Source organism: Drosophila virilis, chromosome 4 (assembly GCF_030788295.1).
Source record: "Drosophila virilis strain 15010-1051.87 chromosome 4, Dvir_AGI_RSII-ME, whole genome shotgun sequence".
Taxonomy (NCBI): domain Eukaryota; kingdom Metazoa; phylum Arthropoda; class Insecta; order Diptera; family Drosophilidae; genus Drosophila; species Drosophila virilis.
In genome coordinates this window covers 10,734,954-10,760,585 of record NC_091546.1, presented here as the reverse complement: position 1 = coordinate 10,760,585, position 25,632 = coordinate 10,734,954, and the positions used below count along the sequence as shown (strand labels likewise).

Here is a 25,632-nt window from a genome sequence, read left to right as displayed (position 1 = left end):
TTTAAAGTGGGATTCGATATAAAGTTACCATGAAGGACATAAATATTAATAGACTAACACGAAACGATTATACAACTAAGCGTACTCTAGTCGAAATTGTCCGACTGGCAAATGTACACCTTGTATTTTTCTCCGAAACGCCTTTAAAAATATTTTCTTTCAATAACAGCTAAAATTATATTCGAAGATATTTTTCGATTTTCCAAGCCCCCATTCTTCATTCTAAATTTGATTATTTAGATTCAGATTTTCCTAGTTGTGGATAGGGTAAAGGAAAAACTGAGATAATCGAATTCAAGATCAATGAGTACGTTGTCACGTTCTAGATCAAAAGCCTTAAATTTGTACAGACAGATATGCAAATAAGAAAAACTGAACTTAAAGTTGTGAATGAAGGCATAACAATAACTCCCTGAAGCTCTTAGTTGGCCAATTAAATTCAAATTTATAATTTATAAGCTGCTAATTTAACGGCTGGGCGCACTGAGCGGCAATAATAACAACAACAACAACAGCAATTGATATGCTGAATTAATGACAAGTAACAGGATAATGATTTCAGCACGAACTCCTGCAAACAACAGTCAGGCAGAAGGACATTTCTTGAAGCAGCTCTGGTCGGACGCAGGCCCGATCCTTGTCAGTGCCTCGGCCAGGACCCAGGCACATTTATAGATTATTTGCTTAGAACATTTGTTTGCTGGGCGCTGATGTCCTGAGCACGAAATGTAAATATGCATGTGCCCTGCTGCCATGCCCCCTTGTGTCAAAAATGTGTACAGCAAATGTGTCCGTCGGTTTGACTTTATAAATAAGTGAAATTATTGGGAAACCCTATTTGATTAGGTACAATTTATAATTGTAGCTCATACTTGCAGTAGATCACGTGCGTCTGGCTCTCGGGCTGTTGCCAGGACATGATTTTCATATCACATTTGAATTTTGATTTTGATTTGTGTTTGCCATGCGTAATTGCGCATCGGAAGTGCCGGCTGCCCCATTAATGATGCTGGCTATGCATTTGAATTTTCACATTTCGCAGCACTTTGGATGGTTATTGTTTGATTTTCGCCAGCAAGAACATGTAAAGCGCCATCTGTCGCACAGTAGCAGCAACGCAGATTTAAACTTAAGTTTGCACTTTAAAGCTTATCGCAGCTTTTAACTGTACAAGCTTTTGTGCTACCCCCACAGAGACAATGTCCTTGCCGGGTGGCTGGTAAAAGCTCTGACACCCACATGCGCGTATACGTCTAGCTATTTCCATTGTCATTGAGAAATATTCTTGGCAGTACGCATGCACCGAAACTTTTCACTTTATGGGGACCTTTAGTGCCGAAACATGTGGCTGCGCATCAGATGTTTTCAATGAATGAGAGAAAGAGAGAGAGAGAGAGAGAAGGAATAAGCTTTTGCGGTAGTATGCGTATAACTCACACAGTAAGCCGTTACTGAAATCTGTTATATGTTAAATTTATCTGTTACTATAGTGAAAACATATTCTGAGATATCATTCTCTATTCAAACTATTACTGGAATTATTGATATGGCAGATTTCAGTTTGTATTAATCATAAATTTTAGGTTAATTTTTAGAACTAAGGTTAAATATCAGAAATAAATATTTGAATGATGTTAGTCTTAAGAGAAACATAAAATTATGATGAAAAAAAAAAAAGGCATTAGGGATTTCGATCTGTCATCTTATGCTAAGTCTCAAATCAACACAGTTAACGATTTGGCGAACATGGCTCGCCTAATTTATGTTAAAGTCTACACTCTCTTCAAAAGCTCCGCTCTGGTCTACACGGCCAAGCACCGCCCACCCGCTGGCCACCAACGCAAAATCGATGCCAGACCCGTTTCGCTCTTTTCGCTGGCAACTGAAAATTGTCTGAGGGCTTTTTCCACGCTGCTCCTTGACTGTGTGGCCCAAAACGCGAATGAACATCGACCGTGGAAGTTGACTGCAAGTGAAAAGCGCTGCACTGAAGGTGAATGAATAGAAAAAAATTCAACAAAAGTAAAATGTTTGCAGATCCAAGCGACAAATAGTAATAGCAACAAAATTCAAAGGTTTTCTCTTTTGTAAAAGTGTTGAAAAAATAATTCAAATAATTAAAATATTTAAATTTAATGCCAATTGAGCTATTACATAAAGCAAAATCCAAACGAAGGCCCGAAAAGTGTTGTGCGTGTGCTCATGTATGTGTGTATGTGTCTCTCTCACTCTCTTTTTCTCTATGTGTGTGGGTGTGTGTGTGCTTCTGTGTATGTGTGTGTGTGTGCGTGTGATGGCACGCGCTGTGCTAAAAAGCAGAACATTTTTTGTGTATCAGAATTTTTGGAGTTGCCTAAGCAAATTTATTTGCACTTGCTGAAAATTGTTTGCAATAATTATTCGAGTATCGAAAAAATGCAGCCAGAATATTGTGAACGGTGGCCCATATCATGGAAATTGAATTGAAAGTGAAAACGCGTGTGATGTGCCTAGCTTAAATATTGATTTTTCCACATGATTTTACGCATCGTGACCCACTAAGAAAATTGAGCTGCTGATTTTAGAATTTACCAAATTACAAGAAATCGCAAATTAAGACAAAAGTTGAAAATTGTTTTTAATAACTTGACAAAATAAATACCAAAATTGTACAAGCTAAACAGTGTGCGTGTGTATGTTAGTGAGAAGAGAAAAGCTCTAGAAAAAAACGGCTCTAAGAAAATCTCTATCCTGAGTTTGCTTTCAACAACGTCTTCGTGCAGCAGCAGAAGCAGCAAAAGCGAATTTGTCCTTCCCCTCAACCATACAACACACACACACACACACAGAAGCACATTTTCACACGCACACACAACACACACATATAGACATATAACGGGCAGTGAGATTCGCTCTATCAATATTTACGCATACCATTGTATTTTTAATATTACGTATACGCTCTGTTTTCTGTTCGCCCTCTCATTCTTTTTCTCTCTCTCTCTCCCTCTCTCTGTCTCTCTCTCTCTCGCTCTCTCTGCTGCTTGCCTTGCGCTTCCACGTCTGGTATAATATACACAAAAATATATTTAACCACGCGTTGAACAACAAAACATTTCGATTAAATTCGCAATCGTACTGCAAATCATCAATTGTAAATCGCTAATCGATAACAACAGTGTTCAAATTACATGTGAGACTAGCGCTGAGCAGAGGCCTCACTAGCCAAGCAGCACAACACACATTCAGCCCCCTCACATCATTCACATGATTCGTCTGCCTGCAGCCCGAGCCTGAGACCGTCTTGAGCCTTCCGCCCTCCTGCCGGATCAAAGTTCCAACGTTAACGCTTCGTTTACCGTTGCTCAAAGCCCAACAAGGAACAACTAACAAAACAAATACAAAAAACACAGAAAACAACGTTAACTTCTAATAACAATTAACTATTTTGGTCTGCGCCTTTTATATACATTGGCAACATTGTCTAACTAAAAGGTAAGTGAAAATAAAACTCGCGATAATCTATAGCATACTTATTGGGACATTCATTTAGGAACAGACTAAGGTATATACTCATATAAGAGCTAGGTATAAATAATAGGAATACACAATTAAAACCATAAATGATACATTTTCGTGTTGTCCTAAGTATCGGTCTTAAGTTAATACCCATTTAATGATTATTAGTAAGTCAAATATTCTATTAAGGTAACCTATGTAAAAAGTTGTCTGGGATAAGAAAAGTTCTAAATATTTTTATTTTCAAAAGAATTATTTACAATTATATTCATCCCATATTAAATACATTATGTCTATCATACAAATTGAGTTGCTTTTAATCTATGCGTCTAGCTTCGCTCGAGATAATCTACCTGCCTCGGGGACTGTGTCCTTAAACTGTGAATAAGGGCCAGCTGAACCTAATTAAGCAGCTCTTTGTTCGCAGATTGTTTGTTAATTAGCTGAGCCGTGAGCCAAAAAATAAAAGAGAAAATTAAGAAAATCGAGGCAAGAAGCAGAAAAGGTTGAACGCTCTTAGCGTTTATTTTATTAGCACGAATTATGTGTGAGGCTCTTTTGGTAGAACATATAAAAACCACACATAATTGCCAATAATCAAGTCGACGCTGCGTCCGAAGCAAACAGAGAGTGACAGTTATGTATATATATATACACGCACACACTCGCCTGCCTTATAGAGTTTGTGCGTACTTTTGACCCCTTACGCCCATGCCAAATATATTTTTCAAACGAACCCTGATACAATAAACGTGGGAAATGTGTGTCTGCGATTGCAGCGTTTACAGATTGCAGCTAAATAACAGAGTATTGATAGCAATGAAAGCGAAAAGCATAATGATGTGGAAAATTAGTTTTCTTTATCATCATCGCCTCTGGGAGACTGTCGTCTCAGCAATCTTAACTTGGTTAGCCGTTCGTCTGGGTTTCTTTTTCGCGCTACTCTACCCACGGCTTTTAACTTATTTTGCTGCCTTCTCTGGGTTATGTGCGCAGGAAACGCAGTGAGAGAAAGAGAGGGAGAGCGAGAGACCTGGAGAGTGCCAAGGCAAAACACATGTCTCTCTCTTTCTCTCTCTGGCGCGCTCTCTCGCCAAAAGTTTAACCGTTTCCTGCTCAACGGCTATCAGGGAATGAAGAAGCTTAACAATTAATGGCTGAGCTTCACTGAGGGTCGCCTTCCTGTTTTCCTCGCCCACTTGAATAGAAAAAAACACTTAATTCTATTTCTATTACAACATGCCAGCGTCATGTTTGCTGCTGCGTTCGCAGGTGGAATATTCGGCTGTGCCGTGCGTCTGGGCCAGAGCTTAATTTGTTTTGACAGCCTGATTGTCAGTTCTTGACGTTGACCTGCAATTTGAGTGCCTGTCACTGCTTTGTTCACGTATCTCGTTGCTGCATGTTTTATGAAGTCAATTTATCTTATCGTTAAATGAATTTGCCCCTTATCTAAATGACAACCAGTTGCTGCTATTTTTAGCAGTTTTTGCGCTTCTATTTCTCAGGTGCAATGCAGCTGGGCCAACGAGTACCCCATGAAAGGGGGCACAATGTGTACGAAAAAGGAGTCGGAGGCCTCAGATATGCTTAAATAAAATCCAGAATATTATAATTATAATTAAACAGTTTCAGCTCCAACGAACTTTATCTGTCTAACTTTAAGCAAAATAAACTTATAAGCTTTGACTACAATGAGCAAGCAATTAATGTCTTTTTAATTCCCAATTAGTTTTACCAGGCTCAGTCTACTGGAGTCTGCAATGTTTTTATGCGCTAAGAACGTAAAAAATTCAATTAAAGAAATAGTTGGTCACATAATAAAAACCAATTTATATAAACAAAAGCAACACCTAGAGAATTGTTTATGGCACTCGTTTCGCAGTTAAACTGCGTAGTTTTTCGTTTTTTACTAGATTGTGCCAGACAAATGGGCACCAGGCACATCATAAAAAAACACACACAAGCAAATGTACACCTAGCTGACCCGTGAGTCGAATGTCAGAAAGAGAACGAGAAAGTCAGAAAGAGAAGGGGAGCGGGCACGCAGCCAAAAGCACAAAAGCAGCGCTGGCAAAATGTCAAATATTGTTGTGGTTGCGCGCAAATGTATGCGACAGTAAAATGCATGCGTGTGCGTATGTGAGTGCGTGTATCTGTGTGTGCTGCTACTAAAAAGAAGTATCTCGTAGATGCACTGCCCACTTGAAGCGTACACAACGACTATAAATCGTGGTACTGTCTCTTTTGTTGCTGTTTTATGACAGTATTCTCACATTTTCTCCACATTTTACTTACAATATTTTCCCGGTGGCCGTTTGGCCTGTTTTATGGAAATCGTTATTCAGCTTGTGATTTGCAGTATTAATAAAATATCACGTACCGAATGTGCAAACTCTAAGATGGCTTTCTATTTCCAGGAAGCTTTTTGTAAGGGTCAAAATCGTCTTGCCTAGGAGTTTTTTGTGGCATTAATATTTCATGTGTGCTCAAATGAAAACGAGAAGTGCTTAGAGTGCAAAAAGAGGCAAAGCAGGAGAGAGTTTTACAAAACAGAATTAAATATTATGTTACCTTCGACCTTGCTTATAATATATATCTGAAGATAGAAATCCAAATATCAATGCAGTCAGGCGTGTGTGTTGAAATACGTACTTTTCCATTGATGCGTTTGCTACTTTAGCCATGCTTGATGCTTGATAGATATCATGATCCTTTTATTTAGCTTCATTCAAAAAAGTCTCAAAGCTCTCTGCCTAAATTCATCTTTCAAGCCCAATCTCCAACGCACTTAGCCCAACTGCCGACAACTTGACACCGCTGCTTGCTTGGGAGTCACGCCTTGGCTTGGAAGCACTTGACTGCTGGGCCGAGGCTCAAATTGTCTAAGGACTAAGCATTTAAGTTTATTGATTTTGCGAAAGCTGTCGCCAATATTTGCTCAAGTAACTGCTGCAGGGTCCCAACGGCGCCACACTTGCCGCAGCAGCTTAAGGGCGTGGCCAGTACATGACTCGAATGCTTTCGGAAGCCTGTCAAATGGCTTTAAAATACTGCGTCTTATATGGTAAATACAAGTGTTGCGCCCAGTAGCCGCCCACCAATTAAGTTTCATACAAAATAAGCAGGCATTTGTATTAAAATTGCCCGCTCATTTAAATTTCACGCATATTTATGAACAAAGTCGCTCGAGGCTGTGTGAGTGTGTGGGTGTGCTTATTGCCTTTATGTGTGTGTGTGTGTAAGTGTGAAGGCATAGGTTGAGTGTTCCATTGCCTTTGACGTCATTTGGCTTGCAAGCAACCGCGACAGCAGCTTAGCACAGCTCGTTAAGAAGCAACTGGCGGCCACTGTGAGCCTAAATTACGTATACGACATGCTGGAAATGTCAATTTTCAACTTAGCGAATTTGAAGCAGCTTATCTTAACAATATATTCAAACTATTTTGAATATTGTCTTTTAAATTTATAACGGCGCCTTCTAAGAAGGAGCTGCTTAAAATATTCCAAAAACTAAAATAAATTCTGCTCCATAGCAAAGATTTACCAATACCCAAGTTAAATACTATACCATAAAAGCCTGCCAGCTCTGATGGCATCAAATACAACATTTAATTGGGCAATTATTTTATGATAAGTTTATCTCAAACAATGTCAGTCCAAGTCCTTGCTTCACTCAGCTTACTGTCAATCAAAGAAATATGAAAGCAACTTAAAAGAAAAAGCCAGCGCAAGGCTCCGGACCAAAAGGTCAAAGGCTATGCGAGCACACATAATATACAAAAGCGTTTAAATTAAACGCGAATAAAATTATTTTAGTAAATAAAAGTTATTTTATTAATAATAAATACGAATAACAATAAAAAGCGAATAAGAGGACCCAAGTAAAGTAAATTAGTAAATTAACTTTGAGAGAAGAAAAGTTTCAAGATATACAACTGTTGTCAAGTGTGTGTGTATGTGTGCGTGGAGAAAGCTGATATAGTGCATGTAAGTGTGCGTGCGCGTCGGGAAAGCTGATAGTCTGTACGAGAGTGTGTGTATGAGTGCGTGTCCTTGGCATGCTATACATAAGTACTTTTACTTGCTGCGCCAACTGTCGGCGCCCTCGGCGCATTTCTAATGTTTCCAGGATATGCCGAGCTAAATTGCCAGCGACATTTCTAGGATTTCTTCGCTGAACTTTGTTGAAGCTATTTTTAAAAGATGATTGGCAAAAGAAAAACAAGAAAACAAAAATATTTTTCCTCATTCTTTTAAATAGAGTTAGGACATTGTTTGGAATAAATTTAAGATCTTCAGAAACTGCTTGCTAATAGTTTTACGCTAGGGAAGCTGGAAAAAAACAGACATGGGTGCTATAACATGAAAAAGTAGCTCGAAGTGGAAAAGTAATAGACAAAATATGCGGAATTTGTATAAGTACTGCATCCTCATGGGAATATGATTCTTAGACCCTCCGATACTTTGATTGCAAAGCAGCCTAATTTAGTTGTTGATGCTTTCAAAAGTTGACCAATGTTTGCATTAGTAAGTATATCTTAACTAATGTATTCTCCTCCCAAATCTTCACGACCGTCAGCAACATATCTTTTCTTATATTAAAACTTCGACGGTTTAGTTTGCATGAAAATACTTGTATAATTGGAATCAAAAGAATTTTGTATTCAATAAGAAAGAGACTTAATATACAAAACCAATTTTGGTTAGTTAGTTTTGGTTAAGTTCTGTTAAGCAATTAATCATTATACCCAGGTTTTGTTAATACTTTGACAATTTTAAGATCCAATCAAGTTTCTTGATTTTTGTTGGTTTTTCTAGTAATAACCACAGTGCAATATGCCGCCAAATGCAAAATCGGAAACGGAGCCAGAGCCGGCGCCTGTGTCGAGTGACGAGCCGGCGGCCGATTTGGAGACGGCCAATCAGAAGATAGAAGAAACGACACATCACTCCAAGTTTCGGGAACTGGAGCAGCAGGAACAGCAGGCAGCCGAGAGTCAAAGAATTGCACAAGTGGAAACAACAATAGCACCAAAAACAACAACAGAGGCTGAGGGTGAGTCCCACATTGTGTACCAAGATCAATCTTGGTTTGGAAAAATATATATATATTATTCTATATAGAAGCTGCTACCACCTCCGTGCCGGTCATCAAAAAGATTGAGCATGCTGGCGAAGTGGTCACCGAGGCGATTGCTGAACGCACTGGTTTGCCCACATGGGGCGTGGTGGCGATTATAATACTCGTATTCCTCGTCGTCTTTGGTATTATATTTTTCTGTGTGCGCAGATTCCTCAAGAAGCGAAGAACCAAAGATGGTAAGGGTAAGAAGGGTGTCGATATGAAATCGGTACAATTATTGGGATCGGCATATAAAGAGAAAGTAAGTATCTGCAATGCCATCAAATCTTAGTAGTTATTGGGTTCTGGTATGCTTTAGGTTCAGCCTGATATGGAGGAACTCACCGAAAATGCCGAAGAAGGCGACGAAGAGGACAAGCAGAGCGAACAGAAGCTGGGGCGACTTAACTTCAAGGTAAGATCCGTGCCTTACATGGCTCACAATCAACTGAACTCAATTTGCAAATGGCCTGCAACACGCTCTCAACTAATCCAACTAACCCAATACCAGATATAGTTAATGTCAATGCACTGTCGTTGTTGTTATTGTTTTTTACATAAATAAAGGTAACACCTGTCAAGTCAAGTAAACTCAAGTCGCGTCGAGTGTGCCAGAAATACGTACTCAATCTATAAACTATTTTGCCTATTTTAACTTAATCACATGCTCACAACATTTCTTGCATTGGTCAAAACACAAGTGATTCATACAACTTCGCTTAGAAACTTCTTTTGATAATCTATGAATATATTAAATTAGTATTAGACAATTTATTATTATTTTAAATACTTTCAATGCACAAGAAAATAAAGATCTTATACACTTATCGTCAATTGACATCAGCTGAAAGTTAAGTTTGAACTTTATAGTGTACTGAAGCGTTAGACTTATCCAAACGCTTAAGTCTAGAGAACAATAATAAGTAGCTTCTCAGTTAACCTTTTGACTAAATGGAAAATAAGTTTCACTTATTTTATCTGGTTTGCACCTTTAATGTGCTTTCAAGTTATGATTAGAAAAATATAGCACTTCAGTTTGTCTTTACACTTAAAATAAAAAAAGCGCATTAAGTTATCTGGCTTGAAGCTTTAAGCTTGAGGATGATCGCAATTCAACAGTTTCGCTATTGAAATCAGTTGAAATAGGTTTCACTTTTTTAATCTGATAATATTTTATCGGAATTTTGACGTCGCCCAGGATAAAGCTAATGCTCAAGTACCAGCAGCTGCAATGTTATTTGACATAAGAAAAGTCTAAGAACGATTTATCTTAAAAAAGTATTTAAAATTGTAGTAAATGTAATAAAAGTATCGTATTTTGAAAACTATGCCACAACTGCACTAAATTCGAATACAGCACACAAAACCCATAACACATTGAATATTCCTGAAATTTTATATAAAGCTTTAACTAATATCGTTTGTTCTGTCTCTTTCTTCTTTATGGGAACGAATACCGCACTTGCGGATATTATTCTATAATGTGTATATTGCAGCTTGAATACGACTTCAATTCGAACAGCTTGGCCGTAACCGTTATACAGGCCGAGGAGTTGCCCGCCTTGGACATGGGCGGTACCTCAGATCCCTATGTGAAGGTATATCTGTTGCCCGATAAGAAGAAGAAGTTCGAGACAAAGGTGCACCGCAAAACGTTGAGTCCGGTCTTCAATGAAACATTCACCTTCAAGGTTCGTTATTCAAATTTTCATTGGAGCTACCTTACCTGGTGCTAGACATTGACTGTGAGTTCGCCTGCAGAGTTTACCCTATGCTGATGCCATGAATAAGACGCTCGTATTCGCCATATTTGACTTTGACCGCTTCTCGAAACACGACCAAATCGGCGAGGTGAAGGTGCCGCTGTGTACCATCGACTTGGCACAAACCATTGAGGAATGGCGTGATCTGATCAGCGTTGAGGGTGAAGGTGGACAGGTACGTAGAGATTGGCCCATGGCAACACTCACAGTCTATAAATATACAAATAATTTTTTTGTTATGGGGGTAAGGGCGGTTTTAACCTGGTATTTCCATTCTGTATGTATACGTACTTCACAAACTAAATGTGCCTCTAAGTGTCAATTATTTAGTTTAAATTGATTTGATTTAACTTTGGATCAAACAAAAACAAAAAACAACAACTGTTGCTTATACTTTTGTGTTCATATTTGGGTTTGTTTACTTTGTCCCACAGAACAAGCCACAAACTACAGAAAACAGAAAACAGAAACCAGAAAACAAAAAAAAAATCAAAAAAAAAGCGTGTGACTTATGTAATCTAGACATGCATAAAAAGTATTCAGTACAATCTGAACTCCTCAAAATTGTGTTTAGTGTGTATGTAATTCGCATTACCATAAAGACTTTCACAACAGACCAACTTGATATTTGTATTTTAAACAAGTTCAATTTGAATTATGTGTCGGCTCTAGTAAAGTATTTACCCCAGCTCCAATCTCTGTCCATAAGTACAACAGAAACAATTTACAAAGACAACAACAAATAACAAAGAACAACAAAGACAGACAGCAATGCGCAAAACTTTTATTCAACTTTTATACACCCAGTTCAAAATGCAAATATAAATAAAAATCAATTTTAAATATATATACTATATATATTACAGTTGTAATGCTCCATTGAATCCCATAACAAAACCAACAACAATAACAAAGACAACATGGAAAACAAGCTCCGTAAATTTTTGATCAACTTTGCTGACAAAGTTGATGAAAGATTGTGAATACTGAATTTGATTTCTTTGCACATTTTTCAATCTATGAATTTTACGCTTTATGATTTCTTTTTGGTTTGTGTGAAAACTTTAACCAAACACACAAAGTACAAATAACTACAACTGAAATATAAACTCTTCAATTTCTCTTTCTCCAATTCCCCCTCAACAAATTTGTTTCAATACATACATAAATATATTACAAAATAAAACTCTTGTTTTCTTGAACTTTTGTAGAAGGTAAATACAATGAAAAAATACTAAACTTTTAAAAAGAAAATACAAAAAAACAAATACCAAAAACCAATAAAAAAATAAACACCTATGCATACCCAATTCGTTTAGTTTTTCTTTATCCAATATAAATTGCTCTGTCTCTTTGGTCTGTCGCTCTTGTAAACACTCCAACATTTCAATATATCAATATATTTACATCCTATAATAAGAACAATAATTTCTATGCATCGAACTACACACACACCCACACGCAACAAACACACCACCTGCTAACCCAACCTTTTGTACTATATCCAAGATAATCTATCTTATTTAATATCCCATACGAATCTTTGAGAGTTGCGCATCGTTCTACAAATTTCTCTTATGTCTGCATCTTTTCTCGCATCATTAATATTGTAGTTGAATTTTTGTATTATTCTATTAAATTGTTTGTATAAGAACTTGTTTAGCATTCCAAAATGCAAATAATTACACTGCAATATTATTTTGTTGAGAGAATTTGTGGCATAAAAATGCTGTAAACAGCAAACAGCATGGCATAAGAAATATATATAATATATGATTGGCCTACAGATTTTCTATATCTGATATAGACATGCTGCTAATAGAGAGATAAAAAGCTTTAACTTTAGACACAAATTTTCCACTTAACATTGCACACTTCCCCTGTCTGCTAAGTACAACTTTCCCATCTTTTTGCACCGTGATTGGAACTGTTTTAAGCTCCATAAAAAAAAAACTAAGCTAACTTATTGCATATAATTCTTAAAGTAGCGAAAAAATTCTGCACCCAACCAAAACTCACACATAAAATAAGTCATTTTAAATTGGACCAACTAATGAAATACAAACAAAACAAATACACTAACACACGCCCAGTAACTGACAAGTACACAGAAAAACTATCTACAAAACGCATAAACACTTCGCCTGCGAATGCAAAACTTTTAAACACTAACAAAAGAAAGTTAAGGAAAAAAAATAGTTCTTTCGGTATGCCGAATATGTTATACACTTGCAGTAACATCTCAATATTACTATATAAATATTTACTATAATATGTATAAGTAGCTAAGAGTTTTGTAGATTTGAAGGGTGAACTGTGAAGTTCGCAGTTGCTGAGAGAACAAAAACAGACTGATGCCTATAACATTTAGGTTAAATGGAGTTTGTTTAAATTGAAGTTTGATCAACATATCTAGAGAAGCAAAGAGGTTAGACCCATCATATTCGTCCGATATGGCCTATGACAGCTTTATAATGTAGGGGTCTGATTAAGAATATATATATATATCTAATGGTAATTGATAGCTTAATATATAGAGAGAATATACTGTCCCTTGTATAAGATAGAATTAACTGCAATGGTATACAACAAAATGCCTTATAAACTTTACTTATCATTAATACCTTATTATAAGCAACTAGTTTAGCAACTGAAATATACTCGAACATATATAAAGACACAAGCCAAGAAAATCCAAACTGCATGTTTTTGCTTACAAACTATACTCTTCCGACTATATACTCTATTAAGGCATTAATGCAACTTTAATAAGTACTCTACACTAACTTTTGACTACACACACACACAAGCAAAGACACACGCAGACATAAACACACACACACACACACACACACACACAGATACGCGAACAACTTGTACACAATCAAATTCGTTGAAGCAAAACATTTTCTTATTTTCAAATTTGCCAACTTATTAAAATTTTAATGGAACTGCAATTGAAAAATCTTTAATATGCTCTTCATTTTTCTCTTTAATTATTTTTGAACGTATCGCTAAAAATAAACAAAAAAAAATTCAATCAACAAAAATCTATACAATCGACTCAAAATTCACCAAATTGCAACTATACAAAAAATCAAATTGAAACTAAAAAAATAAAAAAAAAATCAATATCAAAACTCTACTTTACTCGAATCAATTTATCTCATAATCGATAACGACATCTGGAACCCCACTGAATTAATCGGAAACATGTAAGTATCGATACTCTCCTTGGGAGAAACTTCATAATTATCGTTATTTGCTTTGGTTGTTGTCCTCATAAATGTGTTCAAGTTATTTTCGTTGTGTTTGTGTTTCGTTCAGTTTACAAAAACAAAAAAACCAAGCAAAATTTAAAAATAAATTTAAAAAAGAAACATTAATAAAATGATTAAACTCTAAACATGCGATTGTAAAAGCGTGAATAAATTTTATGTTTTCTAAGGTAATTGTTAAAATGCTTCTTTCGTAATTTGATTACTAGGAATTTCTTGTGTTTGGTTCTTTAACTCTATCGCTGTCTCGCCCGATTGATTAGTGTATAATGCAATTATATAACAATTTTTTTATGATTTGCAACTTGTTTGTGTGCTGTAATGTTTAAGCAGAGCTTCGATGACAGTCAGAAACAAATATATATAAACAAATGATCGACAAATGTTTATTTACTATTATTTTTGTTTTCACATATAATTTATTGAGTTGTTTATATACTTTCAATCTTATTTTTATATTCTGGTCAGCATAAACATAATTCACCCGACATTCGACATTCAAGTCTTGAGACATTTTGAAAGCCCATGCAAAGCCAAAACTTTCAATTCAAAAACTCAAATTCAAACTCAAGTCCAAGTAGCGGTAAGTGACTACTCAAAAACTCTTTCTCTCTCTCTCTCTATTTCTGTTCCTCTGTCTCATTCTGTTACTATATAACGCTCGCTCGTTCGCTCGCTCGCTCTCTATATAAAGAAATTTAATTTAACTATAACTATTCAAAAGAACACATGTTTTATATAGTACAAACACACAAAATATTCCACAAAATCCCAGGTTAGTTTGTACAAATTGCTGGCTTTGGAGAACTGAATCAAACAATTGGCAGTTGATTTCCCAATCGATCATTAAAATAGAAGTTTGCTAAATCGAATCCAAATCCAAATCGAAAATTTGAAGCTGAAACTCAAACCCAAACAAAGGCAAATGGTTGCAAACCAACCAAGGGTTTATATTAATATTATAATACTTAGATAATGCTAGCGAATTCATGTGCCACTTTCTTTCAATTGTAATATATAACTAATTACTCTGTGATGCCTTTCATGTACATAGATTTAAACAATATTCACAAATTTAGCTCGTTCGCCTCTTTCTCTCTCTTTTTGTTTGATTTCCTAAATACTAAGTACTTTTTGAGGCCACGGGCCCACATGTAGTTATCCAAAGAACGTAGCCAAACTGTACATATTATACGAATCGGCTGTCTTATATCTCAAAACTATCTCTCTATCAACTCACAAATTCGGTTTGCTTCTTTTAAACATAATACAAGAAACAAATACTATATATACATATATAAATATCCGTTTTGCTTTTTGCGCCGTTGGTTTTGAGCTGGGTGACTCGATATACATAAGTAACAATTCGAAAAGAGTTTGTCTATAAGCGTTATGACTTGTATCTATTATGAACAGTAAGTCTACAACAATACTCTATATAACAACTCGTACAACAAACACAACAACAACAGCAACAAAGAAACAACACGCAAATAAAAGTAAATAAGTTTGTTTCGTTTGTTTAGGTTAATTTCATAATCAATTTTCAGTTCTATTCACATATACTTATATACACCAACAATATTTAAATATATATATATACAGACATATACTTTACCAAATCGAAGCTCTAAGACGTGCAGTAAATGTAATTCCATGTACTTATTTGTGACGTTTTCGTTTTGTGTCAATATTAAACTATCAATAAAGTTAATGTAACCATTGTTGAACTATAAAATAACTGTATACTCCGCACTTCGTACTGTGCCATCTACCAATATATCCCTGTAAGCCATATATATGATATATCTATTTGAGTATTTCCTTATTTCATGTGAATTGGGTAAAAATATCTTAATGTTTATCTTGTGTGTGTACCCTTGTTTTTACATATGTATCGATTACTGTTCGTATTATTGCTCCATCGAGCCTATCTAAGCGCTACAGGACATGTTTGCCAAATTGAATCGCAGTTGAATAAAAAAATAAATTCAACAACTATGGAGATTTGGCTTATTGTTGAAAAGATTTTAAACTAACCCTTGGATCTTCGACGGGATTCTAACTAAAAGTTCATATTATTTTCTATGAATCTTGATTTCTAGTAGGGCCTGCGATTAACTTTTATATCTTTCAAACTAAAACTCCCTTTATTTCTATCGATGACTTTCTGTTAATCAAATGTTATCGAAATACCAAAGAGTGTGCCCAAAGTGTCAAATGGTTCTTAAACAGATTTTGGGGATTCTGATGGCCCTGCCCATGTCTCTACCGACTAAAAACCTTTTGCGACTAGTTACTATATATTCGTATATAAATCTTATTAAATGTACCTTTTTTAGACTTTATGTAAAGTGTTCAATGTTGTGTACTCATATTGAATATTAACCAATGAACTAATTAAACGAAAATGTTTTGTTTTATTCTAACTATTTGTCAAACAACAACAGGAAAAGCTTGGTGACATTTGCTTCTCGCTGCGCTATGTGCCGACCGCTGGAAAGTTGACGGTTGTCATTCTCGAGGCCAAGAACTTGAAGAAAATGGACGTCGGTGGATTGTCTGGTAATATAACGTGCTACCAAAGCGTTGCCAAATTGCGAACAACGATTGCTCCAATGAGTCGGATTAATTTCGCAAATCTGGCAACGCTTCAGAGTCTATTTATGTGCATACTCGTATAGAACAAAGTGTGATTAAATTTTGGTATTGCTTTGTTACTGATCTGATTAATAATTTGAGTACACTTTTTGGTTTTCTTTGTTAAGATCAAACGAAGAAATGCAAACGGCAAGGCAACGTTTGCAGAGAGCAAAAATATTCAAATTTTGTTCCCTAATTACTTTTGTCAATTCGCAACATTCGATTTTTTTCAACTAATTTAGCGCAAATTTACCACTTGCATACTATTTTATAATAATATTCTCTCTTAAGTAATATTGCGTACGCTAAAAATCAATTAATATCATTTAATACCAATCCATGGATATATTCTCGTCTGGCAACGTTACCATCACTAAAATTTGCACAGTTTTCAACTTATGCCTGGCAGCAGCTAAATTCTAATGGCTCTGGCTCAAATTAGTGGTACATTTAAATTCGCTTGCTTCTAGCTTCACTTTTGCATGTAATCTAATTCTACTTAATACATAATTTCAATTCAAACACTCGCATTAACTATTTCGGACCCCACCGAGTGAGGGGCCAAATGCAAAACGTTGCCGCTGAATATATCCAAAAACAAAAAAACAAACAAACCCCAAAAAGGGTTATCAAGTTCTTCTAGGCTTTTACAAACAAAAGAACATTTTCAAGTATGTTTTGGAAAAGCAATTGACATTCTTTCCATGCTCTAATGATATTCGATCTGAAATTCTGATGATGAGACTATTTGTATTTTTGAACTATAACTATATATTTTCGTAACTTATGATTTTGTCGTTGTATGCCTTGAGTTTCAAGAGTTCCCATGTTCTAAAATACTCGTTAACCAAATAACTAAATATATTTAATTTTACAATTTTCAACAATTCTTTTCAAGAGCAGGCAATCGAAAGTGGAAACAAACTTTTTCGATAACTACCGATGAACGATAAGCGAGAAAAATACCATATCGTTTTGTTGATATAATATTAATAAGCTCTTTGTAACTCTTGCGATTTTCCATATGTTGATTACGTTTCTATGCGATGAAACCTTAAATGCTAACAAATAAAAGCATATAAGACTTTATTAACTATTTATATATTTGCCACATCCTCCATGGGATTGGCCTGTTTATACCAAAGTTTCTACTTTCGTTTGTTCTGGTCTTTTAATCGTTTGTTTCTTTTATTGAAGTACAATTTGTTAACTATTTTATAACCAATAATATATATATATATATATTATTTAAAAAAAGTACCGTTTTATGTACCGTTTTTTCGTTATATGTGTGTGTAAGCTGTCAAAAACTTAAAAACAAAAATTTCAAAAGCTAAACAAAAAACTGCTCATCAATTTCAATTTTTTTACTTTATTATTATAAAAGAAAATGTTTTCTTTTTCTTTCTTTCAATTTTTTCTATTTTATAGATCCATATGTGAAAATTGCAATCATGCAAAATGGCAAACGTTTGAAAAAGAAGAAGACAAGTATCAAAAAATGCACCCTCAACCCTTACTATAATGAGTCGTTCTCATTTGAAGTACCATTTGAACAAATACAAGTATGCGAGAATGTATTATACTATCCTATAAAACTACTACTACTCTACTACTACTACAACTACTACTACTACTACTACCTAACTCTACTTACGTCTTCTACTACTAATACTACTACTACTACTTACTACCTACTGTCAACTGTAACCAAAGCTGTCCTTTCTGAACTATCAACCAAACCAAAACATGTTCTAAACAAGTTTGAGTAACAAGCCCGCCTCCCTCAATAAAACACACTAGCCTCTTTCGTGCAATTGTTGTTGTTAATATAACTATCCTTTTATATATATATATATACACCATATGTATACACGTATTGTATATTACATGTGTTGAATACTCGTATTCGTATACCAAACAAAAAACAACAATGTCACTTTTACTCAAAGAACTCTTAAAGACAAATAAACGGTTGGCCAAAGAACTTTCGTATTGCCCGAAAACCTCCAAAATTCCACCAATTACTCGATTAATCAAATTAATTGTTATATGTGTGACCCCAAAAAAAAAAAAAAACAAATTAACCGAAACGTATTCTATGTTCAATGTTGTATTTAACCAAAAAAAAACACTTTTTGCTTTATGTTTTGTGTTTATATATATATTATATATACTTCGCTCAACGACTGCCACGCCCACATGCCGGCTGTAAATAATACAAAATATATGCTGAGCGCAGCACGTTGTTTGCGAAAGTCAATCTTGTCCTGATTTGCTTTTACGTTCTGTAGTTGATTGAGAAACTAAAAATATTAATAAACAATTTTAAGTTCATGCTTAGCTCTCAACTGATTTGGTTTTCAAAATATATCTATTTGTATATGTTCGATGTTGATTTTGACACAGACAATGACAACTCGTAGGTTAGGTCTGTTCCGCTTCGTAGTAACAACTACAGACTCTCAAGCAAAGCCTGAGAAACACCCACACAGTCTACCCGTAGTTAAACAATACGCAACAAAAAGAGATCGAGAGAGTGAGAGAGGGAGCAGTAGTGCAGCCCCCTCTCTTTAATACACCGCGTGTACGCATAGAGCAGTTCGCAATGCAGTGCACGATCCATGGAAAGGATATACATAAGAGATTCGATAATTGATAAAGAGAAAACACACTCACTTTTAACTACAATACTACAAACCCTATAAACTACCTACTACTCTTTCCATAATACAAACTATCGCAAACTCTCGTCAGCGGCGTCAATAATGCACCACAATATACGGGTACATTATTTTGACACTGTCTTCTGATTTGAATATCGAATTAACCAATCGCACCACCACCACCACCACCACCACCACCACAACTTAACTACAGTACTACAAAATACAAGATATACAGTACAAGTTTAAAGATATATGCAATAAAAATGAACACCAGCAAAAGAGAAGTATAGCGTATCAATATGAATACTAATAACAACATACATACATCTAGTACCACATCCAAAACTGAAAAGAACTCTGGTTACGTGTGCTAGTCCGAGACCGGAAACCCCAAGCCCCAAACCACCAAAAATCAAAATAAAACAAGTAGAAACGCAAACGTTATTGTATTATCTGACCAAGAAATGAAGGAAATATGTACGACAAATGGGATTGAATATTATACATTTTCGTTTACACGTATTTAATGAACATTTTTCTTTTTGCTTCAGCTTAAATGTTGACAACCAAAAAGCATTTTATATCTATATAAAAACAATAAAAAGAAAAGTAACTTGTTCATTAGCCCAGGTTAACACAGAGGCGAACTATATGTGTACATTTTAACATAAGCTATATACTAAACCACCAGCAAAGAGGGCAAAACTCATACGCTTTTCATTTCAACAAACTAACAATATGTTTATTTATCTATCATGACAAATTTTTTTTATTTTCTGTAAAGCTTAGTCAAGTGCATGCAATGCTTGTTTAAAAAAAACAAAAACCATCCAAAACATGGACCCAGCTTTAACTCATTTACTTTAGAATTGTATTTAATGGCGCTTTTTGTAATGCTTGAAAATATGTCGCCCACCCTTAGATCGAACCCCCTCAGCTTGTATTTAACTTTGTTGGGACGCTCTCCCCTACGCTCTTCACCTTAAATCACAAATGAACTGTAATCTTGCTGACAGAACTTCAAAATTGAAAGGCTACACAGGCAATTCGGTTCTCCAGACCGAAACTCTTCCAATCTTAACCTACACCATGTTCTTACAGAGCACCCCTAGCAAAATACACTACACTTAGTGCCAACTTTGCCTATGTATAATGCTTTCTAATACAGAGTTTGTAGTGTCGCCTGTCAACAGTAACAGTTCCCTCCCTCCTCTTAACCCACAAAACAGAACACGTATAACTCTCTCTCTCAAAAAAAAAAAAAAAAGAAAATATATAATAGCAATAGTTCTTCCATCTTAAAGTTCTATGCTCAACGCATAGCAGCCCCAAGAAAGAGACCGTTTAGATAATAATTGATCAATTATTTTACACTGACTAACGCAATGTTTTTGCTATTGCAACCGGATTTGGAAAATCTTTAGAAAATCTGTCTTGTTGTTACCGTTGTGGATTACGATCGTATTGGCACCTCTGAGCCCATTGGACGCTGTATACTTGGCTGCATGGGCACCGGCACCGAGTTGCGCCATTGGTCCGACATGCTGGCCTCCCCGCGTCGGCCCATAGCTCAATGGCATACTCTGAAGGATCCCGAGGAAACTGACGAAATACTAAAGAATATGAAGTAAACGCTACATTGCTGATAACTCCAGGTTGGTCACAACACAGAATCTTATTATTTCTATATATAACTATTTGTCCTGACTGCCTGACTCTCTGGTGTTCAATGAACTGTCCAAGTAGTAATACCTAGAAAGCTGTATTTTCTGTAATAGCTTCAAATATGGGAACTGAGAAGGGGTTTTTGAATTGAATATCCAATTGGAGAAAACGGTTGAAGAAGTGCGACTGTGTGACTTGTTGCGTCGGACCTACAAGCGAGCAGACGCCGGCTCAAATCCCACAGCAATTTGCCAGACATTTGTTTTATTTAGCAGAGCTTAACTTACAGGTATTATGGATCGAACGCCAGTTTTAATTGGGACGTTTTTGTTGATCCTAATAATAAGACGTTTATTTATTAAGCACTGAATATAGATTATATAATTTAAATTTGGAAACGGATTTTATTTAATTGTATTCAAAATAAATATATTTTATTATAGAATAACAGCACACCTTAGTATCATGCGGATAAAGTACACGTACATACACATATTGAAGATGAAGTAAAACCAGAGAACTCAAGAAAACCGTCAACATTGAAATCGTATGGATCATCAGCTACAATTGATCTTCAAGAACCTCAAGACCCACAAAATAACAACAACAATCAATAAAATAAATATCGTAGTTATTGCAAATCGATTTTTTTGCGCAATTCATCAACAAATGAGATAGGCAAACAGGAAGAAAAAATATAAAAAAAAAAACGCTCCATTCAGAGAAATCTAGAAGTTTAAGTTAAATATCCATCACATTTTTATACCTAAAAACAAAAACAATTTTTTGTCCATCTATAAAACGAGAGATTAATTAGATTTATTAAATTTATTTCCAATTAAAGACATTTATCCGTTTTCATGTTTACAAACATTATTGTTATCATTCAAATAAAAGATGAAAACAAAACATAGTTAAATGAAAATGAAAATGAAAACGACAAGAAAATAAAATTCTACGAGTATGTTAAAAATTAAATTGATAAAGTCTATATACTCAATATACATGCAGACATTTACTTAACGGTGAAACAACAAACTAAATCATAATTTTAAAACGTTAAGTTAAACAACATTTTAAACTAGTCAAGCGTCTATATGAAAACAGTTTTCTTGCCAGCTTTCATTTGACTTTGAAGGAAAACAAAAGCTGTTTAAAGTTTATTAGTAAATCGATGAAGTAAATATTAGACCTAATGACAACTAATAATTACCAGAAGACAAAAGATGAAAATAAACTGTTATGTAAATTATTTATTATATTTAATTATTGAGCATTATGTATTACTGTAACTGTGTAAGTATATAAACATCAACATATATGAGAGTACATGCCAGACATATGAAAAAATAAATATATTGCGAGTATATATATATATATATATATATATATATATATATATAAAACAATTTATGTATAACCTTTGCATAGACTTATGTTATGTATACACAATGCTGAGGTTTGGCAAATCGGCTAAAAACAAAAGAAAAAAAGAAGAATAAGTAGAACAAACACAAATAACATCAAAAACATAAAAGCAAATAACAAAAGTTTAACTTTAAAGCGTGATTTCAATGGAATATATCATCAGTTTAAACCTTAAAGTACTTAACTTATATCGAAGAATTCATCCCTTATGGAACCTGATTTATGATATTCTTTGGTAAACTTCTAAATCTATAAGCTTATCTATTGTTTATAACTGATTTCCTTTGAGTTGCTTTTGCCCTATGTCGAACTCTTAAGGTTTCTAATACTCCTAACTTTCTCATATTTGATAATTTGGAAAAGCATATTAGGTCCTAATGAAAATATATATAAATATATATATACATACTAATTAAATGATTATTAACAAGGCAAAAATGACAAAAAAAAAAAAGAAAGAAAGAAAACAATGTTAAAACAAGAAATATTAAGAACAATAATAGTTATTACTATTTATATTATATTCAAGTATATATATACATATATATATACATGAAATCTTAACAATATACATTTATATATAAACTTCTATAATGTTGTGCGGCCTGTGCACAAACCTACTAAATTGGTATTTTCAATGAACTGGCAAAAAGTAAAAAAAAATTAAAAACAAAAATAAAAAAACAAATATTATTAAATAAATGAAAACTGCAATCTTAAATATGGCTAAATATAAACAAGTTTAATTGAAAGAATTCCAAGGAGAGCTGGCCATAAATATTATTGATTATTTCCATAATGCAAGTAAAATTAACTATTAAATTAGATGTTTTTGTCCTGTAAAAAATATTTAAAAATGGTATATTACATTTATAATAATTATATGTAATAATTATAATGCGTAGATCGGGATCGACAAGTTCCCTTCACACTGTTTGTAGTTATGTTCACCACGGCAAAAACTAAAATAACTCAAACACACACACAAAAACAATGCAAACTGATTATACCAATATACCAAGAAAAAAAATATTTATGTAATATAATTCATCTAAATTACACGAACAAAATGTTCTGAAAAACAGGCATACAAATTCTACAAAAAAAAAAAAAATAATAACGAATATTCTTCAATAAACCCCAAACAAAGAATACGTACTTTGCTTTTCCAAATAATTACTGTAAATTATCAAATTATCAATACTAAACAAAGACACAAAACTTACCAAAACAACAGCAACAACAGAAAACAAGAACAAACTATATATATATATATATAAAATACTTGAATATTAAACAAATTATATGAAATTATATAAAACGATGTTGATTATTGATTTAAACTGATGTATGAATAAAAGCAAATGATATACATATAAAAATATTAATTTATTTATATCTATATGCATATGTACACATATATATATATGTGTGTGTGTGTGTGCGTATACATATATAAATATTATCAAAAGAAATTCATTTGCGTTTTCCTTTACTTTGGTATATTTTTATTCTACACAACTTACGCTGTCCCCTATTTTATACGACAGTGTGCATACCTTGACTACATGTACATAATCAAACACACAAACACACAAGCACAAACACACAAACACACACACACACACACACACATCCATACAAAGCCACCCATGAACTGACCAAAACAAAAAGCGTACACTTCAGTATGTATTATAAATATGGATGTACTATGATTACCGTTAGCTATACCGTTAAGCATACCGTTAGGCATACAAAAGTGTATGCATGTATCTGTATTATTTCGCAACGTTTTCAATGCAAGCAGCGGTAAAAACGCAGCGCAGGAGCCATCACAAAAAGCACAAATCAGTAGTTGGAAACCAAAAAAAAATAAAAAAAAAACGAAAAATCAAAAACCAAAAAAAAAAACAAGTATTAATAAAAATAGTTAAAAAATATTTAAAAATAAAATACGAAACGAAAATACCAAAAGCTGTAGATGTCCATGTATTTTTATTTTTAGATATTTATGTATGTAATTTATATTCAATAAATCAGGCATAAATGCATTTAACAACACCATACGAAAAGCATAAATAACAAAACTATAAACAATATATACTACAAATAGAGCGCACCTGAGGATCGCTTTGTGAACTAGATCGGGCAGAAAAAATTGCACTTACATACATTCATGTATGCGTGTATGTTTGTGTGTTAGGCGAAAATGTAAGAATAGCAAATGCAAGAAGAAAGAAATATATAAGTATAAAAAAAAATAGGTAAACCAAAATATAGGGCAATGTTTGAATTATAAGTTAAAGGCCACATAGCGTGCGCATTATATGCAAATCCATATGGAATATACATAACATACATACATATTTACATAAATACATGCATACCAGGCAAACAATCTACGAAAAATAGCAAACATAATTTTATATATACCAAACAGAATAGCAGTAAAACGAAGATATATACATAATCATTACAGCACCGCATAGTATGAAAAATATCCATACCATATACATATATATAGATATCTATATAAAACATAACTATGCATACTTACCTATCCCATATATAAATAGGTTGCTCTGTTTGAGACATCTATCTATATTGAATGTGGTCCGTTATTTGGGCATATCCATCAGTTAACACATTTTCAACTACGTACAGTTACATCATGTAGCGGTAGTCAAAACCCAAAAACAACTGGTCACACATTCTCACCACAGTCGCAAAATGCGATTCCCCACATCATTAAGCTCGTTTCGGAGTTTTGTTGTTTATGATAAACTGTTTATAGCTGTTTTTCGAATTTTAAAAAAATTATATTTACTATATAAAAACTAAAAAATAAAAAGGACAAAAAAGAAATCGTATATAATAGTACACATGCATAATACATACAAGTATATGTTTTAAAAGCTCTTACCAAACTTAATTGCAAACTGAATAACTGCAAAGCAAATGCGATTGAATTATATTATTGATTATGATGCAGCTGTATTGCATGCAAGAAGTATATACTTTTATTTCAAAGCAAAAACAAATATATAAAGAATTTAAAAAAAGATAGCAGATGTATGCGGATCTCCAACCGCACACCCAGAACAACGGCGTCTGTAGATATATTATACCACAAACACACTGATGTGAACACACAAATGAAATGACATGAAATGAAAAACGTTTATAAAGAATAAACAAATGTTTGAAACTATTAAAACTACTTCTTATTTGGTTTTATTTCAAGAACATCATGAATTCAAATTCCGCGCCAACTTGCAGGCTTGCATTGCAATACAGAACTGTTAACGAAGGTCTAGCGCAATGGCAGTCACACTGTGACGTCATGATTGCCCAAGTCTGTGCTTCAAAATGCAAATTATATCCGAATCAAGTCATATACATATTAACTGTAGAAAAAAAAAACTTGTTATATAATATTGAACAAATCGGACATTTTCACATTGATATCTCATACGATCGGAATCGAATTGCGATAAATCGAGATGTTCGGCAGAATTTCGATAATTCTTATGCAAAACCGCCAAACTTTTTTTTCCAATTAA

At 34.1% G+C, this 25,632-nt stretch overlaps 1 protein-coding gene across 4 annotated transcripts; it reads left to right on the top strand.

The window, feature by feature from the left end:
* The first annotated feature begins 1,916 nt into the window (after positions 1-1,916).
* Syt1 (Synaptotagmin 1) lies at positions 1,917-25,289 on the top strand. 4 transcript variants are annotated; one of them, XM_015172886.3, is made up of 11 exons: positions 1,917-1,993; positions 3,159-3,474; positions 8,320-8,557; positions 8,626-8,885; positions 8,949-9,038; positions 10,120-10,314; positions 10,385-10,561; positions 16,115-16,229; positions 17,739-17,872; positions 20,401-20,631; positions 21,085-25,289. In XM_015172886.3, the coding sequence occupies exons 3-10, from the start codon at positions 8,338-8,340 to the stop codon at positions 20,605-20,607; spliced, it is 1,398 nt and encodes a 465-aa protein (XP_015028372.1). In that variant the 5' UTR covers positions 1,917-1,993; positions 3,159-3,474; positions 8,320-8,337; the 3' UTR covers positions 20,608-20,631; positions 21,085-25,289. The 4 variants fall into 4 exon arrangements, with proteins under 4 accessions (XP_015028372.1, XP_015028369.1, XP_015028374.1 ...); XM_015172883.3 differs by having other exon boundaries at positions 8,943-9,038; positions 16,121-16,229; XM_015172888.3 differs by having other exon boundaries at positions 8,943-9,038.
* The last annotated feature ends 343 nt before the right edge of the window (positions 25,290-25,632 follow it).